The 17,516-nt window shown below is 38.3% G+C and overlaps 2 protein-coding genes across 4 annotated transcripts; one reads left to right on the forward strand and one right to left on the reverse strand.

Annotated features, from left to right (window-relative positions):
- Nucleotides 1-216: 216 nt before the first annotated feature.
- Nucleotides 217-17,393, reverse strand: EIF2AK1 (eukaryotic translation initiation factor 2 alpha kinase 1). 3 transcript variants are annotated; one of them, XM_074886220.1, is made up of 15 exons: nucleotides 16,872-17,393; nucleotides 16,199-16,357; nucleotides 14,203-14,339; nucleotides 13,453-13,484; nucleotides 12,884-12,983; nucleotides 11,962-12,042; nucleotides 11,456-11,555; nucleotides 9,759-9,810; nucleotides 8,692-9,061; nucleotides 7,525-7,636; nucleotides 5,895-6,001; nucleotides 1,694-1,814; nucleotides 1,483-1,562; nucleotides 890-1,123; nucleotides 217-406 (listed from the first exon to the last, which is right to left on the reverse strand). In XM_074886220.1, exons 1-15 carry the CDS (start codon nucleotides 16,966-16,968, stop codon nucleotides 284-286), a joined length of 1,905 nt encoding a protein of 634 aa, XP_074742321.1. In that variant the 5' UTR covers nucleotides 16,969-17,393; the 3' UTR covers nucleotides 217-283. The 3 variants fall into 3 exon arrangements, with proteins under 3 accessions (XP_074742321.1, XP_074742322.1, XP_074742323.1); XM_074886221.1 differs by lacking the exon at nucleotides 11,962-12,042; XM_074886222.1 differs by lacking the exon at nucleotides 16,872-17,393 and having other exon boundaries at nucleotides 16,213-16,336.
- Nucleotides 2,021-4,844, forward strand: ANKRD61 (ankyrin repeat domain 61). The gene is given in 5 exon segments (XM_074885794.1): nucleotides 2,021-2,078; nucleotides 2,878-2,942; nucleotides 4,243-4,305; nucleotides 4,307-4,552; nucleotides 4,554-4,844. Coding segments are annotated over 5 exon segments (723 nt in total).
- Nucleotides 17,394-17,516: the final 123 nt, after the last annotated feature.

Below are 17,516 nucleotides of genomic sequence, written 5' to 3' on the forward strand. Positions count from 1 at the left end.
TTTTTTAATGATTATAAGGTATCTAAAGTAGTCCTCTGTAAATACAAGCTCCACTTCTAGTTTTTCCTTATTTTTCCCTGTAAAACAAATGCTTATTTACACAAGTTCAATTGTACTGAAGCAAATGTAACAAGAATCCTTCCAGTCTCTGACTGGAGACTTCTGAACTAAGACAAAAAGATGAATACCTTTAAAGAACAGACAGGAAAATCAAAATGCATTTATGTAAAAATGAAACGTTTTATATAACTTAGCATACAATAGAGGTTAGTTCTTCCTGTACTTAAACAGGAGAACCTAGTTCCATACGTTCGTCTTGTTCATCAGAAAGCAGTCTTATTCTCTCTCTCAGCTTCTTTATTTCTTCCTCTTGCTGTCTCACTTTCTGTTGTAGGTTAGAAATAACCTGAAAATGAGAGCCTGTTTAATTCATTTATAGGCAGGCAAGCATAAAGCCTTATAAACCTCTTTGAATTATGTTTGCAATCCACTACAGACATTCTGCAGCACCACAGCTATTCTGTGTATTTGATACTAGAACTTAATCCACAAACAAAAAACTGTGGCAAGGAAAGGGAAAATGATAAAAAGATTCTGCAGAGCTGATAAAAAGCTTCAGAAGCTTTTCTGACCTATAAAAATACCTCAAGCTGTATGGAAATCAACTGTCCAGTCTTCAAAAAGCTACCTCCACTTAATGACAATTTCTCATTGCAGAGATAGCAGAAACATTAATACAGTGGCCTAAATATTGTAATCAGAAAAAAAGTGTCAGTCACACAATCCTCTTAAGTTCAAAACAAGAACCCTGTAATTCAGGGAAACAAAAGGCATTTTTTTTTCTCTATTTCTTTATCCTGTAAAGGTTGAGGTTACTGGCATAACTTACATGTTCTGGGGTATGAAACAGTTCACTCTCACGAAGCTGAGCAGCAGTTGGTCTTTCTGTAGATCTCCGACTGGTAAGGAGTTTAATGTACTTGGCTTGAATAGGCCATTCTTTGTAGAACGTGTGAGGAATCTGGCCATTCCTTAAATGTGTAAGAACTTCTGTTCTTTCCATCTCTGTTCCAAATGGTTGGAAGAGTTCTAGCAGGATAACACCCATGCTGTACATGTCAGACTGGTAAGGGGGTGAAGAAAAAGTTCCAGGATAACTGCTATTTTTATATACTCACTAGATTCTTTTTTCTCGTAAAAAATTCACAATATGAAAAAGTTTCACAAGAAGTTTCATGATGATATGAAAAGTATCATGACACTACTAAAGGAACACAAATTCAAATTATGTACATTCCTTGAGATAATCTTCGGAACAAATAATTTTTGCATTAGCAAACTAGAAGGCAAAGTTGAAACCCATGTTTCAGCAAAAACATTAGGAGTGACAGTAGGAGGAATAATCATGTATCTACCTACTGAAAGGCTTGTTTTATTCCTATTATCTATCATCGTGTTAATAGAAGAAAAAATACTCCCTACCTTGAAGTCATAGTGAGATCCTTGCAATTGTTCTGGTGAGGCATAGAGGCAAGTCCCCACTCCTGAAGTGTGTGTCAGTCCTTTAAAAAGGCAATTTAGACTTACTCAGCTAGTGTTACATGGTTACCATTTCACCTACAAATTTAATATTTAATGGTTTTAATATTATAGAAGCTTGAACACTGAAACCTATGAAGTTTTCTTCTCTTACCATTTATCCTTTCTGTCTTAAACCACTGGTCTGCATCATCCCAAAGAAGGTCTTTGCAGGCTAATCCGAAGTCTCCTATTTTTACATGATGATCTGATCCATGTAGAAAGATATTTCTGGGCTACAAACCAAGACAGTATAAAATCTAAAATATATCTATATAAAGAAATACAACATTTCAGTGGCTTCAAAGTCGATAATATAAAATCTAGCAATTCACAGGTACAAGATAATAATTATTTAACACTTTCATTAGTGAGAAAAAAATAATCATAGCTGATAACCAAATTATGTGTTAGCAACACCATTTGGGCAGAAAGACCATGTATGAAGGATCTAGAAAAAAGGAAGAAAAGCAAAATAGGAAAAACAGATTTAGTAAAAGGTAAAGTACTTTCTTTTTTTCCAGCAGAAAATAGGAAGTTTGCAGAACAGTAATGTTAACAGGAACAGGCAAGAGCACACAGCAAATTAGACTTAACTGATGTAAGCGGGATGGAGTACTAGATACCATCTTTGGGCTAGACATAATGTAAAACAAAATACTTCTCTATACAATAAGCACAGCTTCAACATGCTACTTGGTTCTGGGAAGTTGTTAAAGAAGCAAAACAAAATTATGAGAGACTCAAGAGCACTGTCTGGAAAAACTGAAATAGTTTTATCCATATATTTTGGCTTTAGGACCACTAAGGAGGAGAAATGCTAGCATTATGTATCTAGAAAAAAAACACATATGTGCTGGACAAAAGAAAATGTAATATGAAATCACGGGGTTTACTTAGTCTATATCACAAGGTTTCTGAGCTTAGGTATGTTTGGTTGAGAAGTGAAAGCACTATTGCTTAGTACAGAGTTTTTTCCTACTAAATAGAAATTAGCACCAGCAAGAAAGCAAAGTCAAGCCTTTTTTTTAATTCTTAAACTTTCGCTAGTTTTGTAGTGCTTTTAAAATGTTGCACTGAATAATGCAGATACTTCAAAGCTGTTCTAGAACCAGACATCCTGCAACATGTCGAAGAATGACACTGTTCAAGTGCCATTCCAAATCCTCTATTTCTGATTATGGATTTTCATTACAAAAATTACAATTCCCTTGTCTATGAGTAACATAATCAAAGGAGCCAGCAGGCCTGCCACTGTGTTTTCCTGTGGGCAGAAGAAATAAAATTCACACCATGAAGAGCTGTATGAAGTAGTAATGGGAGATGACAATAGCACTGTTAAAGCTTTACTAGCTGATCACCCTGTCAGAGAAACAGCGAGTGCTGGGAAGGACCCTTACACCTCATAGACCTGCTCTCCCTCCAGGTAACCATTTGATCAGGATTGTAACTTGTGATTAAAAATAATTTTAGATTAAGAAATTAACATTTTTTAAAAACTGAACAGAACAGGGAAGGTCCCCACATGGATAGCTAGCTTAAAGATATAAAAGAAAGAATAGGATAAATGGTCAGCTTTCACAGTGGAAGGTATCATCAACTGACTCTTGCACGAATCTCTGCCAAGAACTATGCTGAACAACGTATTTGTAAGTGGTTAGAAAAGGGAGAGTGAATGGTGAGTGTCATGATATATAATGGGAGCTTATAAAAAAAAAAAAAAGAGACCTTCTACCAGTGCCAGTAGTAACAGGACAAGGGCCAACAGTTTTAAACTTGAAAAAGGGTAGATTTAGATTGGATGTAAAGAAGACATAAGGGTGGCGAGGCCCTGGCACAGGTTGCCCAGAGAAGCTGTGGCTGCCCCCTCCCTGGCAGTGTTCAAGGCCAGGTTGGACGGGGCTTTGAGCAACCTGGGCTAGTGGAAGGTGTCCCTGCCCATGGCAGAGGGGTGGGACTAGATGATCTTTAAGGTCCCTTCCAACCCAAACCGTTCTATGATTTTGTAATCTATAGGCCCAAGCACTGCCAGATTAAGTCTGTATGTACAGATGAGATGAAACTTCTGCTTGCCTACACTTCTATGAGCTTCACTGGCCTGAAGCTGAACTACGATGACTCATTTCTCATGCTATAAAACTAGGAAATAAAGGCACTGAAGGCATTAACACCACCTTATGCATTCCTGCTGGGCCTAAACAAGCTGTGGTTAACAAATATAAGTTAATGACCAAGCTTCTGTTAGGTCATGGCAACTCGTAATATTTGTTCTGACAACTGAAGTTTTGGGACCTGTTACTATGTTATGCCCTACCAGCCCATAAGTTTTAGTCTAAGTAATTTTATCTTAATAAAAAGAAATTAACCTAAACCAATGTTTTATGATACAGAAATAACAAGAGCCTACATAGCACTTTACCTTCTCTTACTAAAATTGCTTAGTACTTACAGATGGGACATCCATTTCAGACAAATTTCAGAGAAATCAACCAACTTCACAGCATAATACCAAAAAGCATCTCTGTATCTTGCAAAATGTAAATCACTGGATAAATCCTAAAATCAGTAACTACAAATATGACAGTCTTCTATGTTTAGGCCAACAGTCTGATGATGCCTTTCCACGTATATCCATTCTTTTTGAGTATTATCTTAACTTAAAAGGACACCAGCAAGTCTGGCTGGACACCTATTCATGTAACTACAGGGTCACTAAACACAGAGGTAGCAGCACACTTTAATTGCCTCTGGAGCAAACACTAACTTTGCCAGCCCAACTTGTGGAAGAACTGCCCTTCACGTTGCAGTGTGCACAACGTCATCTAAAGCAAGCAGAATTTTAGGTGTCAATACAGATTGCATCCATTTACTATTAAGTAACAGAGGCAACATAAATACCCAAGATCATGAAGGACAAACAGCTATTCATGAGGCCTACTCGGGTGGCAGAAAGGAAATAGCTGATCTTCTGTTAAGAGTATAAAGCAGACATGAACAGTTTAACAAGAAATGGGCCATCTCCACGCTTTTAATTTCTTCGATGCAGACCAAATTTAAGAGATACAGCACTGTTGGAGAAGTTGCTAGGCTTCTCATATCCAGTGAAGTAAAGAGATAATCAAGGACACCCACCCACTGGACTTCTGTTCTCAGAACTTCAAACACTGAAAGACTTTCTTATAATATTATCACAGAAATTACTGTCTCTGCAAGGTATCTTCAAAATCACCATTAGAAGAATATATGGTGAAAACAAGGAGCACTGACTCCCAGTAACCGTATCAAATTCTTTATACAACTACCAGGACTTTGGAGAATAAGGCCATGAAGCTGCTAAGCAAACTGAAAAACTGTTGATCCCAAAGCAGTTGGCAGAAAAATTAATCTAGAACCAAGACTCTGGGTTTTTTCCACAGTTCCAAGTTTCCACATGTGAAATTTTAATAATCAAAATTATTTTTACATTAATTTCCTCATATATCTACTGTATCAAATGCAGAGAACCTCTGTAGTAAGCAGAGTAGGAAAATTCACTTCCTTGCTATTTAAGTCTATCAGTTACAGGGCGCAGGAAGCAAGATCTATCTACCTATGCTTCACATTTAAGCCAGCCAGTAAGTCAAAACTATTCTTATGATTAGAGTTCCAAAAAAACTTCACAGAAACATATAAAGGGCATCCTATTCTAATCATTATTTTAAGTCTGCTCTTCATTACTTTTAATAGGAATGAAACCACAACTTTTCATTCAGTCACTAACATCACCTACAATTTCAGTCCTTAGAAGAGACAGCAACCATTCTGAAAGACAGCAATTATTTGTGACTGAGGGAATTTATTTTTTTTTAAAAAGCAAGGAATTATAACTTGAAGATATTTTCAAAAGCTAAGTGATATGGTGTTAGTAAATTGAGGTGTAGCCAAGGGGCTTTGTTATTTTTATAATTAACTAAAAGAAATTTTTTTTTAGGTAATTAGGTAATGCAGGTCCTACCCTGGTTAAGGAAAGACCAAGACAAAACAAAACCAATCTGACCACCTCTGTTTAGGACAAGACAATGGCTTCATAAAGGAGAAAACATTTTCAGAACTTAATCATAATTCACTTGTAAGTCAATGTAATTGAGTACTATGCTCATAGTAAAGAAAGCATGGTACTGGTATAGAGGACAAAAATTTATTTTTTCATATGTGACATAGATAACTTCTTAAGAGCCCAGGCCATCTCAAATTTAAACATGAAGTTGCTTTCATTCTCCCATAATGTAAGTTATCTTTGTTTTCTTCAACCTCAAATAATAATTCAATGAACTTACTTTAATGTCTCGGTGCATCACTCCCATGCTGTGTATATAGCATACTCCTTCTAATAACTCTTGAAAAATTTTCATTGTCCAGAGGGCATCCACAATATGGTATGGACCTTAAAACAATATAAATCTAAGTTATTTCAGCTAATTTTACTTAGTTATTTAAGTTTACGGTGGCATGTCTTGTTGAATTCTGTTTATTTATGATGTGGAAGAAATTTTTAACAGAATGAGCATAGTTTAAAAATGGAATTTCCCATGCTTCTCCTAAGATAGTATTTTTGAAACAGCAAAAAGTCACTAACCCCAAAATTCCAAAAAGGAAAGTTCAGAGGACATGAACATATGTCTGCTTGAAAAGATTCCTCCAAACCCCATCAGATAGTTCTTTGGTTATGAATTCAGCAAACTTTCACTTGCATGTAAGTGCTGAATTAGAATGAAAAATACTGTTCCAGACAAAATCATACTAATTTACATAATGACATGTTTTCTGTATTGATTTGCACCCTTCCTTTTTGGATCCTAATCCTTCTGCTATTGTGCTACCCTCTGAATTCCCAAATCTCTAATGACCCAGATCTAACATGTCTGTTGCCACTTTGAACACTCACCATTTACTCCTACTTGGGTTTCTGTTTCTTAATGTCTAACCTATGATAGCATTCACCTTTCCCTTCCTGTTACCTGTGAAAATGGCGTTTTCCAAGGTTAAATGCCCTAGTAATTCTGTCATTCCCTGACCAAGAATGTCATCTTTTAGCTTACGAAAGCTAAAAGACTATGATTACAGGAGAGATTAGTGAAAGTCAGCTGATAGCTGGTAAACCTGACTCCATGACTGAAGAGAACATCTTAATCTTAATAGTGATTAAAACTAAGATTATACATTAATCATACAGTTTATGTCTTACAATCTGTTAAGCATATGCTTTTTTTATAAAACCACCCCAGAGAAAGGAACATGTCTCTAATGCTTTAAGAGTATTAGTCTTGTTCTTCCAAATGTCAGCAATTACTGAAGACCACTTGGTATCAGGGCATGAGAACTCCAACTGGCCACTCAAGCAAAATAAATATTAGATTCTTTAGACCAATGACAAATCAGCCTGTGTAGGAGCTAATCAAATTGTTAAGAGTAAACTTAAAAACTTTTAAGTATGTTTTAACTTGTCTGGAACAAAAGATGTATTTGTATTTTCCACAGCAGATAAATTAGCCAGTGAAGAGCTCTATTTAGTAGCTGCAAGACTACTATCAAAGCAAAAATTTAATTATTTAAACAGATTACTGAGAAAAAGCAGATTCTGTCAATAAAAAAACTCTATTCCGAATAAGTAGTATTGCCCAGGCACAGATCTCTCCAGGTAACAACTATGCCTCAGGCATACATTCTTTCTTTTTTCAAGAGTCATCTACAACTCATGAACTTTAATCTCTTTTACTAACATCTCTCATACAAAGATTCGATACTAGTTGTTATTTGATCAAGTGAATAAAGAATCTAATGAAGAAGGTCCATAATATAAGCTGCTGAAGTAAAACATAAAATCAGGCAAGTGGACTTCCAGTTAGGAAAAAAGAAATACTTGCTTTGAATGAATAAGTAAATTTTTAAGACAGTGATGAATCTTACTGGAAGTTTCCTCTGTTCTCTCATTGCATCTTTTATTACGGTCAACAATCCAATCCCACAAGGATAATTCACAGAGTTGCATTTGTATATGAAGCATCAAACGATACTCCACCTAACGGAAAAAATAATCGTCCATGATTTTGCCACTGTAATATGAATGGTATTTTCTTAGTTATTTTCTTTAAAGCTAATAAAACCAAAATTTTTTATTAAACTAGAAAAAGTTAGATATCAAAATGACATCAGATACAGTATTACTAATCTACTGCATTCAAGAAGCAGATACAACGCCACTGTCTGGTTTTGGTTTTTTTTTTTTGATTGTTCCTCAAATTTTAACAATTGTTCTATGATAAAAGCTAACAAGACAGCCAGCTACATACCTTAATATTCAAATTAGAGTTTAAAAGCTTCTAGACATACTGAACAGAGGTTCATTCTGGCTTAAGAAAATGGTGTACATTAATATAGCAAAAACCCCCCAACTTCTTGATATGGGATTTCATGATTTATTAACATGAATATGTAACTTCATATTCAGTTTCTGATAATGCACTAGTTCATTTGATAACCTGGACAACTCAAGCAAACACCTTTAAAACCTTGGATTTCTTGCGAGAGGGAACTCCAAATGACAGCAAAAGCTTCCAGCATTCCAGAGCTGGCTGTTACACAAAACCTTTCAGTGGTATGAATGCAAACGAAGTTTTAGAAGCATAGGCAGAGTGGTGATTCCCTGCCTAAATATGCTTCTCTCTTTTCCACATGTAATCCTACACTGTATAGGGTCCACGTTACACACCCAGACACTTTCATCAATATCTGAATTAGCCATCATTACTGAATGCTGAAGATTTTCCAGTTTGATGGTTGGTTTTTGTTATGCGGGAGTAGTACTTTCTATTCATGTACGTACTCTGAAAGGACCCAAGATGACTAACACATGGAAACTTTCTTGTGTGCTGAGTTTTGCCAGCTCCTCTCGTCAGCTTCTTTGTAATGGTGTTACCCACTTAAGTAAAAATTGTCTGTATTTTTGACTCTAATCACAGTCATTTCATTTTTTTTTAAATTTATCATTATAAATCATTATTCTACCACACTCCACTTTACAAACATCATTCAATTAGACAGCAGTTAAGTATATTTAAAGAGAACTGTATTTACCTCAAACTCTCCACAGAGAGCCACATCGTTCTTGGAGCACGCTTCAGTGCAGGACTTAATCCCAGTGCTAGAATCTTCATCCAGACTAGAATGAGGTCCCCATGATGAATGATTTTTCACATCAGTTGATCTACTGTTAACCCTACTTACAGAGTCTTCTTGTAGTTCTATGGATAATTCACATTTATTTGGTTTCATACACTCTTTACTATTGCTGTTTGTAAAATCATTCCTTACATTCATATTCTGCACTGATTCACTACTCAGATTTCTAAGACTGGTATCGTCACAGGACTTCTTTTCTTGTGAAGTAAGGTCAGCAAAGATAATTGAACTACCACTTTCCACACTCTGAATGTGACAGCGATGGCTGAAAATAATAAAGTAAGGGAGAGAAATCAAAATATGTCCAGAGTTTTATACCATCTATTTGTGATACATCATTCTGAAAACTTTTATTGCAAGCTGCATTCCAGAGTAAGAGTTCAGCTGCTTCTCCATATAAAACTTTAGGATTATATACTTGGCAGTGTAGGCTCCAGCCTTTTTAATACCTTCCCCCAGCGGGGATTTCTGATAGCTGACCCAGACAGCTCATAGGTACATGGAGTCCCAGGTCACCGCATTCACTGGACAGAAGTATGATGCATCACCATTTCTTTAAACTTAGGAAGTCACACTGTATTTTGCACAGGGCTTCATCTCCTTATCAAAAGGGCTGATCAACACTTCTGAGAAACAGAACACCCCATCACTCTAATAAGACTTCACAGTACTAATCAGTGTCACTGACTGGCACAGAACTTTTGAAGTAAACTTGAAGCCCAGTACTACATTCAGGCACTCAGAAACTGAGAGATCCAAAGGTAGAAGCATCTGGTAATATTCTTCAGCTTATGCAACAAGAGAAACAATGACAAGGATAATTAAGACTTTTTTGGTGATAATTTGGAAGCAAAAAGCACTTGTGCAATATATGCTGGATTCTGGGCTCTTTCAATGTTACTTTAAAAAAAGCCTGATGTTAAAGCCAAATAAATGTTATCATTAAGATTTATAATACTTACTTGCTACTCTCTTGCTCCAAAGATAATGGCTGCAACTGCATTATTGTTTTATCTATTGAATGAAAAGATAAATATAGTATTTTACAAAACAAAGCATGCATATATTTACTATAAGTTAACATTTAAGCTACAGCATCTTACTGAATTTAACTTCATTATCTGTCCATATCTTTTTCTCTATTTCTACTGCTGCAAAAGGTGCTTGTTAGTCTACTAAGAAGCAACCCTAGTATGTTCTTCATTTTTCTTTAAATGGAAAGAAAATACATGTTGTACAAGGTCACTGAAAGGGTTGTACTGGGCTCTCTTAGATATTCACCTAGGTATCACCTTTAAGAAGTTAACCTGTTCAAAATTAGGGCTTATAACATATATGATAATACACAGTTAAAGAAGCAACTCCACAAGGCATCACCCACCCTTGGCATCACCCTATTGCTGTTTTGAAGACACTCAGTATTTTGGAAATAATTTTCATTACATTGTACACTTATGTGAAAAAGCAGTTTGTTTTAGCACACAGAAGCAAATATGATGCACCAATCTTGTAAGCCAAGGAAAAACATTAAGTAGCACAGGACCTACCTACAGATCTAGTTATGTACTTACATTATCACCATTAAATACTTGTGAAGTACTCCTAGCACTAAAAAGTTGCATTCTTTGAGATTCTCAGTTTCATCAGTTAAAAAGTCTTGTCTGGTTTACTATACTGTCAACTTCCTATGCATTTTCTTTTGTGCTTATAGCTGACTGGGCATCGTCACTGACTTGGAAAGCAATAAAGTCATACAGGGCATAAGCAAACCTCCCACTAAGAGAGGATCAAAAGATTTAACTGCTAAAGGCATTCCGGAAAAGGACAAGAAAGAAAGGGACCAACGGATTAGGGTTACAAAGGGACCAAAGGACCAAGTGTGGGAAGAGCAGAGAACAGAGAAACTGAAGAGGAAAAAAAAGGGGGCAGGGAAGAAGGTGTAAAATTAACATGAAAGTAGATAAATTCTCAACAGTTACAGACAGTAGCTGATACACAAAACCCCAGATTGCTCTGCCACTGTAGAACTATGAAACTATGAACTATGAAATTATTTAATTCATCAAATTAAAAAACTTTCCTGTGGAAAGCAAAAGAAGAGGGAACTTTTTCTTTTTTTTTTGCCATTGAAGTATTTATTTCCAGGTTCTTTCAGTTTTTCTAAACTCTTTTCCAGATAGGAAGAGAAGCATAGTGACAAACTTATTTTAGTTTTGCTACAACTCTGAGATTTCAAAACATGGTAACAAATTTGTGGGTTTTTTCTCCTATTCATCACTTTTCCCCAAAAAGTGGCTCATTCCCTAGTATTCATTCTTCTCCTTGTCAACTCACTACTTTTTGCATTAAAAGGTTTTCATCGCATTCCACTGAACTTCACACAACTTTAAAATCCTCCTCCTGTATTACCAGAAGTGAAGTTAATACTCCCACAGCTTCAAATTCATCATTAAGTAGCAGATGAGTTACTAGCCAAGAAATTGAAGTGCACAGAGGGACATGAAGAGCTGGCGGGCACCTGTAGTTTGCTTTTATTTCATTGTTTTAAGGAGCGAAAAAAAATAGTTATTTTATCAGAGAAGTAATACTCTCCTGCAAACAACAGTGCAGAGATTATAAGCAGGATGCAAGCAAGAATTACACAGTATACTGTACTTTCCTTTTGGGTGTAATGTTTGAACTTGTTCCATCCAAGCAGTGTGATAGCCTACAATATTAGGATGCTGCAGGCCAGCCAGCACTTTAACTTCTCGTAGCACCTAAAAAGACCAAAAAGAAACAGTACAACTGTCCTTTATTCTGAACACTTAGTAAACCCAAAAGCTAACAAAAAATAACAGTTTCTGACAGTCAAGGAACGGATAAAATTATCACAGTAATGGAGAAAATTTGGATGCTTTAAAACAAATTATGATTTTCATAGTTGCAGAGATGAGCAAATTCAAGTTAATACACTTCTTTTAATAGACGTAAATACATCTCATTTGTTTTTTTCTACTAGTTTTTCTGCTAGTTATTGATACAGTCAAATCTTTAGAAGCTCAGCATGCGTATTATTAACAGTTTTGATGTTTTGGGAAATATTAATTGCATTCCTAAATTAAATCAGAATCAGCTAGAGCAGACAGGGAGTTAAACACAGATGAAACACAGGAAAAATAATACCTTCATGCAATCTCTTCTTGTAGCCTTCTTAATGTTAATTTTTTTAATAGCATAGAACTGACCATCTAACTTGTTTCTGACCTGAAATCAATTGCAAGAGGACAAAATTAGATGTTAATGTGTTTAGATTGATGAATTACTAATACTTTAGAACGAACTATTTTCCAAAAATTAATTTCTGCACTCCATTCACATAACCCCTCAACTGCATCAGAGAATGAAACTGGAATTAGACCCCAGCTAAGATAAGGATACTCTACTTTTGCCTTCTTTCAGGACTGCAAACATCTCCTTGTGAAATACATAGCTTTACAGCTATCTTTCCATTAACAATGGTTGGACTAGATGATATTCAAGGTCTTTTCCAACCTTGATGATTCTGTGAACTAAAAAATGCTGAAGGGTCCTCATAACTGCTTAAACAGGTTCTCAATAAATCTGTGAGACCACAACTGTCATTTACATATGGCACACATGTAGCCATACACTACAAATATTTAATAAAATTCACACGGGGTTGGACAGTTTACATTCATATTAAGGCTGCTTTTTTTCAAGCAGCCACAACTGGAACACTGGGGTATGCAGACTAATCAGTTCCTGTGGCTGTTTTAAGTCAATACAATATATCACAGTATTTCACACAATAAGGAGTTTTCGTTCAGTTTAAAAGAGTCAAAATGCACAAAGTAAAACACCTGACATATCCTGCTTCTAACAAAACAGAAATCACAACTGAGCATCTTTTGAAATGAAATGCCAACATGCTTCACGTGTGCAGGTTCGCACCTGTTCTATTGGAAAATGAGTATTTTTGGTTTTCCGTTAGAAAAATAAAAGAAACAGCTGAAACAGTACCTCTAAATTTCAAAGAAAAAAATAGATATAAACTGATCAGTTATAAATGGAAGGTAAAGAATACCTTGTATACTTTACCATATCCTCCTTTTCCTAGTATTGCAACCTCATCAAATTCATTCAAGTATCGAGAAGTCTGTGCTTCAAAGAGAACTTCTTTTTCCCTAATCAAAAAAGTTAGGCTGCATTAAACTAAATTACAACTTACAAGTAAGGTATTATATAGGCTGCAGGTGTACACAATCTAGAAATACTATTTACATTGTGAAAAGAAGAAAATACTTTGCTATTACCACACTGTACCATTCACTGTTTCAGTGAATGCTGAAAACCAGCAGACTGCAACAGCATGCACACGTGCTACAAATCTGCACTCTGCGTTAACAGGAGTATTAAGATGATTTAAGTTTATGCCTGATAAATCTTGTTTTCCTAAATGGTGGCACTAACCCCGAGAGTTGTACTAAAGCAGGAATTTTTACCAGATCGTTTTGAGAGTTTGGAGAAAGTTTCACTTTTTTCCTATGTTTCAGAGCCAAAATATGAAATGCAGTACTAATTAAATTCAGAGTGGAGCACAGAACTTTAGGGAGGGAGTTAAGTTTAATATTTCTAAATCTTTTGAATACATACCCAATTGCATGAGAATCTCCATTATCAATTTCCTACAAAACAACAAAATCCAACATAAAAACATGCCATACAGAATAACAGGTCTACCATGTCATCAGCATGGACAGCTTAAAACAGAAACTACAACCATGTTCTTAGAAGAAAATGAGGTTACTGATAGCCATTCACATTCTGCAGAGAGCTTCAGCAAATTAAAGTATTATTATCCCACCAGTAATCTAACATCTCTCTGCTGGAGAGATTACTGCCCTTTTAGAGTTCTGCTGGCAAGCAGGATAAAATGAGGGCTCTAAAATGTGCTTAAGACAAAATTAACTAGCTTAGTTCAAGCAGCGAGATAAGCAAACCGGTCTGATTCAGCCTGAAGCACATTATGCAGTATACAAATTATGCCCTCCACTAATATGAATACAAAGGTGTTAACCAAATCAACTGGAACAGTTAAAAGTTGAAAATGGATGTCTGTCCATTGTTGAAAAAAGCTGTAGCAATACTTAAACACCTTGCCTGGTTTTTTTTATTATTAAATAAGGAACAAAATATTGCTGGTTTCAAAAGCTTTGGTGTGCACCTATAGAACCAGAACACGCCATCCCAAACAGCTAAGGCAGAACAGGAGTACCATTTTGTATAATTATTAAAAAGACCCAATCCAGTATTAAAAGAACCCCCAAACAAAAGCTTCTTTGGATGCAATGATGTGTTAATTCCTTAATGCAGAGGTTGCCAAAGAAATTTAACAAAGCTTACCCCATTAAGTATTTGTTGATTAGCTGCTTTCATTAGTTCAGTAATGGCTCTATTATGTTGCAGTCTTACAGTACTAAATTCATTACAGAAGGCAAAAGGGGAGAGCAACCCTGTTCTTGTGAAAGCCTGACGAAGTACTGTATAAAGGAACAGAGAAAGGTCACATTAAATAAAGCCTGCCAATAAGACCATGTAAACAGTTGTTGTTTTTTAAATGAGAAACTTTGTTTGAAAGATAGTGCATCTGAAAAACTGAATGGTCACTCCTACTCTAATGCAGTTTCCCATACTCTTAGCAATAAAAACTATTTAGACCCAAACTAGGGCTGTTCTGTGGGAATCTCTTTGCATAATACAGTTATTTACCATGCCCTTCACGGTCACAACTACATCTCCTCTTATTCCTTATCTCAGCAGATGAACTATACATACACCCACCCATTCACTTGTTACCCTTGGACTCATTTTGATCAGTGAAGAGAGAAATTCAAAGCATGTTCACAATTACGAGGACACATTTATAATAAAAAGTAGCAATATCAAGAATTTCACATTATTTCACATGAATTCACGTACAAACTCACACACTTGTGCACATACTCATAGTAAAGAATGAAGTCACTCCCTTCCACCCCCGACCCCCAAGCACCATGTCTTTCTCAGCTGGAGTAAAACAACACTGTCACAGGCAAAAACCTAACCAATACTGGAGATTGGGAGCAACTGCAAGGATGCTACAAAAATGCACTTAAAAGTTCTAGGAGTTCCAAGGTCTTAAACCAAACTTGCTTGTAAGAGTTTTTTTTAAGATGTTTCTCTAGTACTGACAATTTAAAAACCAGCCTATTACTTTATCTTTTAAAGGAGATGACATTTATTGAAAGGGAACCTATAAGGAATCAGGAATTTTGCTACACAAGCCTTAGGGATACAGTTACACATACTGGAAAAGTGGGAAAAACCCACTCTTGCCAAGGTGAATATACCAGACAAAACCACAAAACAGACAAGATTACTGCAATATGTATTTTTTTTATTCATCAGGCTTATTCCACTTGGGAAACTGGTTTAAACTGTACCAATGGAGGAACATCATTTTCTACAGAAGTATACTGGGAAGCCAAGCAGCTACATACTTTGGAAGATGACCAGGTTTTGGGTTTTTTTTGTTCCTTCCCCAAAAGGAAGCAATTTGGATTTTTTTTTCCCTGATATTTTTGGCTTTGATGGAGATAACAGTAAGACCCAGAGCCAACCATCTACATCAGACTTCAAGAATGAAAAAATGACAGCTGTCTGCACTGTTACTAGATGCTATGTCTTCAATTTTAAGTACGAGCAATATAGTTATTTATACAGTTATAAATATATAATTATTTTCTACAATTGTATGGTAAGGAGAAAAACCTTGGAGACTGTTTCTCAAATGCATTAAGTATGTGCCTAAATGAACAAAATACCTAAGATAAGTCACATACCAAAACGACAGATTTCAGACCTAAAAAATGTGGGCTCCCTGAATTACATCAAAAGACTGTGTGGGAAAATAAAGGACTTAAAGGTATTTGCTCTGATTTTCACAGACTATAATTTTGAAAGATTTAGTGAAGACTATGCTACAGCTACTTCTTGATAAATATTTTTATTAAATTCCTATTCTGTGTTTTTAGATCAGATTTAACAGTTAGATAATTTACCCTGCTACCCTTCTCATGATGCTAGTCACATGATTTAGCTGGAACTAAATGTGTGGAACTCGCATGATTTAGCTGTCTGATCCTCACATCTACAATATTATGTTTTCAAAAACAAGACAGGTCCTCATTCCCAATTAACACGATTCTGGGTACTCATCCTCTTTGCAGAACTACTCCTGTCCCAAAGGCATGAGACCTACAGTTTTGCATTGATATTATACTGTAATTCTGCACAGAAGAATCTGGTATATATTGCTGTAAGGCAGTTTAAGAGACAGGAAAGAACTACTCATACTAACTTCGGAATAAACACCTCGAATGAACGGGGTTGTGCGTGTACATGTGGCAGAGATGCTCCAGCAGCGACACGAGCAGCAGCTGGTTTTGGATGGTCGAAGTGAAATTCACAAACTTTTGCGACCCATTCGCAACTCGCAGCTCCGCCGGCACATCCGATTCTGGAAAAGGACAGTCAGACGAAGGAATTGAAGTCTCGATTTGTGCCTATTTACCAAGACATCAAATCCACATCCCTACCCACACAGCTTCAGCACACCCCTGGCTCACAAAAAGGCACCACACGAGCTGCCGCTGAGCGAGAAGTTTAAGACACTAATTAGGAAACTAATTAATTTTTATAAGCGCCTCGGGAAGGAAGCTAAGCGGAGCGGACGAGGCTCGCCCGGGGCGGGGGGGGGGGGGGGGCGCTCCCTCAGCGGCGGCAGGGCCGGGCAGGGCGCGCTGCTGAGGGCCTGTCCGCTCTTGCGTCACCCCCCGTGGCTGCCGCGGCCCTGAGGCGATGGGGACGGGACGAAGGGAAGGAGGAAGGCGGCGGTTCTACCCTCCCTCCCAGCTTGCCAACGCGGGGCAGGCGGGGGCCCCGCCGTCACCCGCGGGAAGGGGGGCACCCCCCTGCTCCCCCACACCTTCCCCAGAGCAGAGGACGGGGCCGCCCCCGCGGGCCCCGCTTACCGTCAAAGCGAGGCTCCGGGCTCTCCTCAGGAAACTCGATGGCGGGCGGCGGAGCGCGGGAGGCCGCGACCCTCGGCGGGAGGCCGCCCCGCCACATGCCGGGCGCTGAGCTCCGGGCCTTCACTGCGGCCGGCGGGGCCTCCCCGCCTCCCTGTGGGCGGCCCCGGGGGCCGGGCTAGCGTTTATGGCCGCTCGTTGAGCGCAGAGCAATAAAACATTAACTGGGGGAATAAATGGAAGAGGGACAACCGCGGCCCGGAAGGCAGAGACGGGCGGGACGGCTACGGCCGAGGCGTCGCAGCGGGGAGCTGAGGCGTCCCCTCACGCAGCGGGGCTGGCGGGACCCCCGATCGCCGCGCGGGGCTGCGGCTCCCCGCATCGCCCGCCAAGCGCCCGGCGGGACCCGCGTCGCCCTCTCAGCCCCGCGGAAGCCCCCTCGCCCCGACCGGGGGTCGCCGAGCCCCCTCTAGCGGCTCCCGGCAGCGGCACAGGGGCGGTGCTGGTCCCCGTGTGACCCGGAGGAGCTCGCTTCTCCCCCCCCCTCCCGCCGCCGCCGCCGCCGCCGCCGCCGCCGCCTCCTTCCCTCCCCCCGCCCGCTTGCCCGGCCGGCGCCGGGCCCCGGATGCAAGAGGCCGGCGGAGGGAC

This window comes from Strix uralensis, chromosome 16 (genome assembly GCF_047716275.1).
Source record: "Strix uralensis isolate ZFMK-TIS-50842 chromosome 16, bStrUra1, whole genome shotgun sequence".
NCBI lineage: Eukaryota > Metazoa > Chordata > Aves > Strigiformes > Strigidae > Strix > Strix uralensis.